Raw genomic sequence first — 9,577 nt, 5'->3', positions numbered from 1 at the left:
TTTTTTTTTTTTTTTTTTGTGTGTGTGCGTGTTAGCTTTGCAACATACTTTGCTGCATTGAGAATGAGTCAACAAGAAGAACAGAATCAGCAACAGCCGCAGCAGCAGCAGCCGCAAACGAAGAAAAAACTGAAATCCTTTGGAAAAACTCGTCGTGAGTTGAAGGTGAAGACAGTGTATGATGAATCCGGTAATTGGGGGGCTACCAATCATCAGGATATGCTACGTCAACTTGAGTGCCCTGCACTGCAGAAATATTACTGTGATCTTCAGAAGGTCTGCCTACCAGAAGAGTGGGAGGTTGAAATGAAACTATTTCGAGAACCACTTCCAACTACTATATGGATTAACGATACTGATCCCCTTGCGAAGAGTGTATCGAGTTATTTTGAATCTCTTGATCGATCTCTTGTTGAACCTATTCCGTGGTATCCTATCCCTGGAATGGCGTGGAGAATTCTTGCAGGGAAAACGGAATTTCGTAAACGTCCAGATATGCAAACACTGCGACAGTTTCTGATTCAACAAACAGCACTTGGAACTATTTCTCGTCAGGAGGAAGTTTCTATGCTACCACCGTTCCTGTTGGATATTCAACCAAATGACAGATGTCTCGATATGTGTGCTTCGCCGGGTTCAAAGACAGCACAGATGCTTGTTGCTCTTGGTCGACACAAACTGGTTCCAGCAAACTCAGATGTCTCACCATTTCCCTTTGATTACGAAAGTGAGGGACTTGTTATTGCTAATGATATTGATACAAAACGGGCGAATATGCTTGTGCACCAGGTAAAGCGACTTCGACTTCTCTTCCCTTTTGCACTATTCACAAATCACGATGCACGTTATTTTCCTAATGTGAATTTAAAATCATCCTCACCGTCATCACCAACTGGTTCAACATCCTTATCATCTGTTGATGTTGATGGAGAACTTCGATTTGATAAGATTCTTTGTGATGTTGTCTGCTCAGGTGATGGTACATTACGTAAGGCACCACATGTGTTTAAAATTTGGTCACCTAGAGAAGCTATTACTCTACAAAAGACACAAATTCAGATTGCATTACGTGCTTGTCATTTACTTCGAGTGGGAGGTCGTCTTGTGTACAGTACATGCTCTATGAACCCTATTGAAAATGAAGCTGTAGTGGCTCAGATTGTACACCGTACCGGTGGTGCGATGAAACTTGTGGATGCACGTTCATTACTTCCAGGATTAAACTCTGCACCGGGACTGCAGCGATGGGTGGTAACAAACACTAAAGGTGTTGTGATGGAGGCACCATGTGATGAGGCTCACGAAGCACTATTTCCACCAAATACACCAGGAGCATATACATCAGATGCTGTAAATGAGCTTGATCTTCGTCTTTGTATGCGTTTATTCCCTACTCATTGCAAAGGTGGAGCCTTCTTTATCGCTGTTTTTGACAAAATCAGTGAATTTCGACTTCAGAAGCGTGATGACTGTGGAGTAGAGCAAACCGATTCCAGTGGTATCAGTGTCAATGGTGATACTAATAATAATAATAATAATAATAATAATAATAATAATAATAATAATAATAATAATAACAATGTCAGTGAATCTTTCAAAGAGAAGAAAATGCGAGTAGAGAAATCAGACGAAAATCTTTTGGACGTTACTACTACTACTACTACTACTACTACTACTACTACTACTACTACTACTACTAATATCATAAAGAGGGTACCACCACAATACATAGTAGCACCAACGTCTATTACAAATGCCATCGAGAGTTTTTATAAGGTAAAGAATTTCCCAACGCAGCAACTCGTTGTACGAGCAGCAACAGGGGAACGTGAGTTGAGTCTTACGTTAAAAACCAACTGTTCAATCGTTTCCCGCTCTGCACAGGAAGTTCTACAGGCAAAGACGGATTCTCTTATAGTAGTTTCCGCTGGTCTACGCGTATTTGCTTACGAAACCCTTAACGGTGGTTGGCGCATAGCAAGTGAGTCTGCTGTACTTTTCGCAAAACTAATGCAAAACTCTCCACGTTTACTGCGCGTACATGTGAGTTTGATCGAACGTCTCCTCAAAGGTGGTAAATTGAAGGATGTTCTCTTCACTGATATTGAAGACGAATCCCTGCGGACGCGACTGGAGTCCATGGATATTGGTACAGTATTGCTAGAAGTGGAAGCTCCCAATGCCGTCGGTGGTATATTTTACTCCGTTGCATTGAGGGCGCGTACCCGACTGCAGCTCTTAGTGGACCATGAAGACGTTGATGGACTGAAACTTCGCTTGGGCATTGCACTTAATTCAGAGAAAGAAGATTCTATCTCTGCGGTGTAACTCAAATATCGGTCTGTTTACATTCTCTAGCTGGCTGATTATAAGTTTCTAACTCCGTGTTTGATTGTTTTTGTGTTTATGTCTTCCTGGATGCAGAGATTGAGAATAAATAAAAAAAAAACAGGAAGTATTTCTCTTTTTTTTTTCTTTCTCATTGCATACTCTGTGGAAAACAAAGGGCGCTACATTGATTCGTTAGAAGTGGAATCGATTAAGGTAGAGGATGGAAAAAAAAAAAAAAAATACGTCTGTTTTTTTTTTTTCTTTTCTTCTTCCTCTTTTTCTCAGGTATTATTATTTTTTTCTTTCTCTTGGGCTTTGTTTTTCCCTTTTGAGATTGTTTGTGTGTGCATTGTCTGTCTCTCTTCCTATTTCTTGAATACAGTAAAAATGATATCTATGTATGTTTTTCTTGTTCCTTCCTTTTTTTTTATTTCTTGCAATATTGCCCCTACTGCTATTGATGTTGCTATTCCTCTTCTACATATGGATTGTGGCGCATAGTGGTGTTTTTTTTTTTTTTTTTGACAACAGGGATACATCTTACTCCCTTCTATCTATGTCCCAGCAGGAAACAGGAGGTATGCCTGAAAAAACAAACAATGATGATAGGTTAACCATATCCAAACTCTCACCAACATCATTCTATGAACGCGTACAATCAGAGTTCACGCAACTTCAGCGGCAAGAAGATCCACGACGCATCAACTTCACTTCTTCCTTGAAGAACAAGCACAAGAACCGGTATCTTGATATCCTGGCCAATGAAGCAACCATTTATCCACTGCCTACCGATACCGGGAATGTGGGAAGTGGATCATCTACAAAATGTTACATTAATGGTAATCTTATCGATCTTGGTTTATCCCACACCTTTGTGGCTTGTCAAGCACCTTTGTCTCATGGTATACATGACTTCTTGACAGTTCTTTATGAAAAGAAAATAAGTCTAGTCATTATGCTTACAAAACTTAATGAAGGGGGAATTGCCAAGGCCGATTGTTATTGGCCAAAGGAAAACGAATTATTTATTTCAGCACCAGGATCTGTTGGAATAAAAGTTTCAACTGATCCACTAAAACCATATGAAGTTGATACGAAATTAAAAATAACGCGACGCCATTTAATTTTACAACGATCTGAAGAACCATCACATAAAATTCTTCAAGTTCAATATACTGGTTGGCCAGATCACGGAGTGCCACTTTCTGCTGCCTCTTTTGAAACTCTTCTTTCAATAATTAAGGAGGCTCCCACAGATGTACCTGTGCTTGTGCATTGCAGTGCCGGAATTGGGCGAACGGGTACATTAATTGGAACATATGGTGTTCTATCTCACTTAGAGAATGGAACTCTACATGATAAAACGGTATATGATATAGTATCAACAATGAAGAGACAACGGTTTGGCATGGTACAACGGTTGGAACAGTACATCGTCATTTACCTTACACTACTAAGTCGTATTGGTACAGACACAACCGAGTTTGTAACGTTACTTAATCAAAAATTGCAAACTGCTGCTTCAGCTACAATAATAGCAAAAACTCAGTCACGTACAAGATAACCTATACAGTGAAGGAGTCATTGCCTGCAGAGTTTTTTTTTTCGATGGTGATGGTAGTTATGGTGTTGGTGTGTGTGTTTGTCAAGAATGTTTGACTTTTCAAGTGTGCTACACTCTCCTGTCAAACCAGGAGGGTGGGATCTGTATTGGAAATTCGAATGTGAACTCTCTCCCTTCATACTTCCCCTTTGATGTTTTTGAAGGTATTTGGTTTGAACCAGAGGGGGATAGGTTCCTTAATCAAGGCAATGTGTAATCTATATATATATATATATATATATATATATATATAATCTCTGTGTCTCTTTGTTTGTGTATGTGAGATGAGGAGAGTGTCTGTGTACGTACTCCCTCTCACCCCCATAAATTTTCCTCTGGTGCCAACTGTACGGTTCCATTCCTCTCATTTTGACTCAATGTTGGTCTCTCGTGAAGGTGTTACAACCTTGTGAAACGGGTGTGCATATCAAAATAGCCTCACTGGTGGAACAAGACTTTTCTTTTCTTTTGTTTTTCAAGGGGATGAAAAGGGCAAAGCATGAGGAGAAAGAAATGTCCGGTGCTGCTACAAGCGAGCCCCTCTCTACAGATCTTGTCGATCCAGCAGTTGAGGCCTCTTTGCTTCCGCGATCATCAAGTGGCCGCAGCTCCCGATCATCTGACCGACACACGGTTGTGGATGTCAAATTTGTGTCAGTGCTTCTTTCACGTGCAGACAAGTCTTCTTCATGGGGCTTTCTCTTGTGTGGTCGTAGTGTTCCCCTGAGGGTTGGTGAAATTACGTCTGATGTGGCCTCAAGGCTGCAGAAAGGGGATGAAATTGTTGAAATCAATGGGGTAGAGCCAATGGATTACGCGGAGGCCATACAGGTGTTTCAGTGTGCACGTTTGCACCTGCAGCTGCGTTTGCGTCGTACAGTCTGCGTAAACAGAGAAGGCACACCGTTCGAGGATACCCCCACCAGGGAGTTTCACGGGGTTGGGGACAACCAGAGTGAGGATCTCGCGTGTGCAATGTCAACCACAGGGCCAACTTCTTCCTCTTTCTGTACTATCTTAGAACCCGATAACGGCTTTTCAGAGACTGTGGTGCAGCCTCGTCCAGCGTCTTGCGATGAGCCACCGTGTGCTCGTCCAGGTGTGGATGTGAGGCATTCGACGCAGCGAACCCCCAGCCAATTGTTGCATAATTCACAGAATGCAGATGACGGTAGATGCGGAGTAGGTCTGGTCGGCTCTTCAGTTACTGTTTCATCGGGCAAAGTCTCCTCTCAGCCTTTTTCTGTGGACGTGGAGAATGCTTGGCGACAGATACTGTTTGGGAGACAGACTTCGCAGATGGTTGGACATGGCTGCCGAAATTATAGAGATTTGTGTGATGTCTTGCCGATCCCCATGCAGCGGGCAGTTTATGACCGCCGCAGCTGCCCCTTCTCTGCAGCGGATGGTTTCACAGAAGAGTTTCACACCGCCGTGCAGTATACACTGACACAGAGGGCACTCTCAAGCAGCCGTGGGGCCATTTCGTGTGGCGGCACCCCAGTGCCGCATGAGCATGATGACCGGCCACGAGACACTGCATCGTTAAATGAAGACATACTCGGCATAGAGACATCCCGCAATGAGGAGATTCAACGGTTTCGTCAGGCAGAGGGGTGGACGGAGAGGTGTGAGGCGCTGGTGGCACAACACAAGGATATGCTGAGAATTGTAGAGTGCCACACTGCCGAGAGGGAGGGGTGGTGCCGCGGCGAGGTGGAGAGATACTCTCAGATTGAAGACGTGGCAAACGAATTTCTAAAGAAGTACAGGGAGACAGTGTCACGGGATCTCAGAGCGGAGGGGAGGAATAGAAATCCACATTTCGCTGCTACACGCGGACGATCACGCAACGAAGAGGGCACCACCAGCAGCCGCTCTTTTCGACTTCCAACTCCACCCCCACCTCCACCTCCAGGGCAATCAGGGAATCATTTCTCCAGCGTCAGGCGTCCGCAAGATTGACGCACCGAAATGGGTGTGGGTCTCCTCAATGCTGCCAGTATTAGTAAGAAGGAATGTCCTCATCGGGCAATATTGTGGTGGGAAAGGCAGATGGTGTGCTTACCACGTGTTTGCATTATTATTGTTGTTATTTCACACTTTTCTCTCTCTATTTTCTGTCGTCTTGTTCTGTATTGTTCTATGTTTTTGAAGCATCGCCTTGCTGCGACCGCATGGAGGCCGTCGTGTACGAAGATACTCCCGACGTGTCCGTGCGATTGGAGCGGCTGAAGGTGTCACTGTTGGCTTTTATCAGCGTTCCTGCCGTTGCACCGTCTGTTGTTGCTATTATTGTCCCTGTCGCTTTGGGAGTGAGGAATGCGTCGTCATCTAACATCCGCGCGACATCTTGCATGCGAGAGGTGGCAGCGGTCCGACTGCATCAGGCGTGCACTGATCGAGCACAACTTCGAAGATGGCTACGACATGAGTTCGGGTGCGTGATGAATCTTTGGATTGTTGCGGCCGTTGATCCCCGTGACACGTCCGAGTTGTCCACGCTGGCCAATTGGCAGATTAACCGGCATCGCTCACCGCTTGCTCAGGCAGATGCCGTCTCTCTCTCGATGCGGGAAGTGGCCTTGCTGTGGGGTGAGCAGCAGCGGGTACCCTTGCTGGCGCGGTTTCTACTACCGCATCAGAGTCTCCTCCTCGACATGACCTGTTGCTTTGGCGAAGGCAGCCGCCGGCCGGTTGATCCCGCTGTGTTTGGTTCATTGCAGGCGAAGCATGTGGCGAAAGGCCGAACATCCATTATTGTCTTCTATAGTGCTTGGCTGCCCTTGACGGCGACCCCACACGGACTTGCACGTTTGCAGCAGCAGTTTCGCTGTTTTGCGCGAAATGTACTTTCGCCCACACAAATACCGTTTTGCTGCGCCTACGGTGGTGGTGTTGGTTCGCTTCAGCAGAACCTTGTTTCTGTACCCTCTCCTGGACGAAAGTCACACGAGGAGTGCCTGCATCCAGTAACTTCTGCGGCGCTGTTGGCGACACGCTCCTTAAAAGACGTTTACAGCCTTGCTGGTGTTCTTTTCGGCTATCCACAGGTGAACTACTATGGTGAGGCGGCGGCATTTTGTGCGTCCATGCAAAGGAGACGACGTGCTGCCGGTCTGGTGTACAACGCTTCTCTCTCATGGGAAAAGGGGGTCGTTGTGGTGAAACGTGAGGGTGCGACTGATAGGGCATCACGTGCACAACGACGGAAGCGAGGACGAGAGACAGTGGCATTGGCTCAAAGCACCCCAGCCGAGGCGGAGGAGGAGTTGTCGTGGTGTGAAGACGTTGGGAACTAAGAGATGCATACGCACAGATACATTGTATATGTGACTGCATATGACTTGATGACATCTCATTGTTGTTTATTGCTAAACTGGAATTGGGCTCCACTGGCTGTATAATGTTTTCTTCTTTTTTAAAAAATAGATTCTTTTGATTTTTCTGATAGGGGTGCATTTTGCATCACAAAAGAGAGCGAAATAAAATTACATTTGATATTCTTCTTGGAACACACAAGAGAAAAAAGATACACACAGAGACATCGCCAACTGAGGCATAAAGGATAAGAGGGGAGGAAGAACACATCACAAACAATAAAAGTACATGATGGACCAGGGTCTTAAGGCCAGTCAATACAAGACCTACGATGTGGACAACATTCCCCAGGCCGGGGTATACAACGCACCACCTGCCGGTAGCAACTGGCACGGTGAGGCTGTGGCTGGTGTGCCTCTTTTCCCTGACGAAACGCCTGGAAACCCGCGTTTGGGTCGCTTTGTTGTGCAGGGCTACCAGGACCTCTGGGCTGCAGTAATCTTCCTCGCCACACTTGTCATGACACTTGCATGGGGATCCTATAATCTCGCCACGTACGTGCCGCCTGTGAACGGTACAGTGATAGGTAATTCTGATACACCGATTTCTGATCTGGGAGGTGATGTTTTTGCCTTACTTGCTGTAAATCTCATGGTTTCCGTGGCTGGGGCATGTGGCTCGCTGGTCCTTCTTAATTGCTTTCCGCGTCAGTTGATATTCATTGCAAATGGGATGACGGCTGTAATGGCATTGGTTGCTGCAGTGCTATCTTTTATTATGGGTCAAATTTTCGCCGGTGTTATGTTGGTCATCATGTGTGGGCTTCAGGCTCTTTGGCTATACCTTGTGCGAGACCGCATTCCATTCTCAGCCGAGCTGTTGAAAGCCTCTTTGTCTATTTTGATGCGATACAAAGCCGTTTTTCTGTTTACTTTTGGGTTGGGTGTCCTCTCCATTGTGTACGTATTCTTCTGGGGCTATACTGTTTTTCCTGTATTGAATCGTCTAAACAGTGGCAATGGTGGCGTGGGGGATGGAGTGCTGATCACGTTTTTGATGCTTCTCTTTTTTTGGACGGCGCAGGTGGGCTCCAATGTAATGCACGTAACAACGGCGGGCGTGACTGCCACGTGGTATTTTGCTGGAGAAGATCGGATGCCAAGTAACCCAACACTTGCCTCGTTCAAGCGTGCGGTGACAACCAGCTTTGGTTCCATCTGCTTTGGCTCTCTCATCGTCGCCATCATCCGTACACTGCGCTGGATGGCGGAGTCGAGCCGCAATAACGAAAACGATTTCTTACGATGTATCGCTCTCTGCTTGATTTCTTGTCTGGAGTCCGCGATGGAGTACTTCAACACCTACGCCTTTGTTCATGTTGCAGTCTACGGCTGTGGCTACATTGAGGCTGCCAAGCGAACGTGGCAGTTGTGCAAGCAGTGTTTCTTTGCTGCCTATTTTAACGATGCACTCATCGGCTCTACGCTGGGTCTTCTTTCCCTCGCCGTCTCCGCACTCATTGGTGTTGCGGTTGGACTTCTATATACGTCTATTATACTCGGCGTGCTCGCGTTTTTTGTCTCTCTTTTGGTGCACATTAACTTCTTCTCTGCTGTGGAGAGCGCCGTGACAACACTCTTCGTGTGCTTCGCAGAGGTGCCGGAGGGACTGCAGCACTCTGCACCGGAGCTGTACGCCGCAATGCACGCTGCAGACCAGAACGGGACGAACAACAACGCAATGAACCCGTAGAGAGCATAAATTACGAACAAGGGAGGGGATCCATACGTGGAGAATATGTGGAAAAGTGAGGAAAGAGGAAAAATAAACGGATAATCTCTGAGGAGGAAACTTGCCGTATGTATTGTTTACTACTGTATGGTAATTCCTCTGATTGCCTCTCTGTATCAGCAAATTTGATCGCAGTTATGTTTTCTTTTTCGTTATGTACTCCTGTCAGTGAGTGGGAAGTTTTAAATAGTTGAGATGGAAGAAAAGGTGGGAAGCGAGTGGGCGTCGTAAACATATATATCTATATCTATATATATATCCGTATCAATTTCTATACTTATATCCATATAAATAGAAGAACTTGTACATTCATATGTAGAAAGAAACATACTATATTTATATTCTGTTAACCAAATTAATGTCAACAGTGGTGTGACCTTTAGACGGTACTGATGTATGTGCTTATCTTTTGAAATATATCAAAACTGCTTTTACTATTGAAAGAACCTATAAAAAAACGGAAAAAATCATAAAGATATGAGGTCTCTCCTCATAAAAATCTTCTTCTCCTTTATTTCATTTTTTTTTTTT

The 9,577-nt window shown here is 45.2% G+C and overlaps 5 protein-coding genes across 5 annotated transcripts; all 5 read left to right on the top strand.

Moving 5' to 3' along the window:
* Positions 1–63: 63 nt before the first annotated feature.
* TM35_000022730 (tRNA (cytosine34-C5)-methyltransferase) lies at positions 64–2,328 on the top strand (the record flags this gene model as incomplete). Its single annotated transcript, XM_029021591.1, has 1 exon — positions 64–2,328. The coding sequence occupies one exon, from the start codon at positions 64–66 to the stop codon at positions 2,326–2,328; it is 2,265 nt and encodes a 754-aa protein (XP_028887013.1).
* Positions 2,329–2,887: 559 nt separating this feature from the next.
* On the top strand, positions 2,888–3,895 carry TM35_000022720 (putative tyrosine specific protein phosphatase; the record flags this gene model as incomplete). The annotated part of the gene is made up of 1 exon (XM_029021590.1): positions 2,888–3,895. One exon carries the CDS (start codon positions 2,888–2,890, stop codon positions 3,893–3,895), a length of 1,008 nt encoding a protein of 335 aa, XP_028887012.1.
* Positions 3,896–4,447: 552 nt separating this feature from the next.
* Positions 4,448–5,899, top strand: TM35_000022710 (putative formin; the record flags this gene model as incomplete). The annotated part of the gene is made up of 1 exon (XM_029021589.1): positions 4,448–5,899. One exon carries the CDS (start codon positions 4,448–4,450, stop codon positions 5,897–5,899), a length of 1,452 nt encoding a protein of 483 aa, XP_028887011.1.
* Positions 5,900–6,111: 212 nt separating this feature from the next.
* TM35_000022700 (uncharacterized protein) lies at positions 6,112–7,236 on the top strand (the record flags this gene model as incomplete). The annotated part of the gene is made up of 1 exon (XM_029021588.1): positions 6,112–7,236. The coding sequence occupies one exon, from the start codon at positions 6,112–6,114 to the stop codon at positions 7,234–7,236; it is 1,125 nt and encodes a 374-aa protein (XP_028887010.1).
* Positions 7,237–7,543: 307 nt separating this feature from the next.
* On the top strand, positions 7,544–9,007 carry TM35_000022690 (uncharacterized protein; the record flags this gene model as incomplete). Its single annotated transcript, XM_029021587.1, has 1 exon — positions 7,544–9,007. The coding sequence occupies one exon, from the start codon at positions 7,544–7,546 to the stop codon at positions 9,005–9,007; it is 1,464 nt and encodes a 487-aa protein (XP_028887009.1).
* Between the last annotated feature and the right edge of the window lie 570 nt (positions 9,008–9,577).

This window comes from Trypanosoma theileri (genome assembly GCF_002087225.1).
Source record: "Trypanosoma theileri isolate Edinburgh chromosome Unknown TM35_Tth_2_V1, whole genome shotgun sequence".
NCBI lineage: Eukaryota > Euglenozoa > Kinetoplastea > Trypanosomatida > Trypanosomatidae > Trypanosoma > Trypanosoma theileri.
This window is presented reverse-complemented; position numbering and strand designations above follow the sequence as displayed.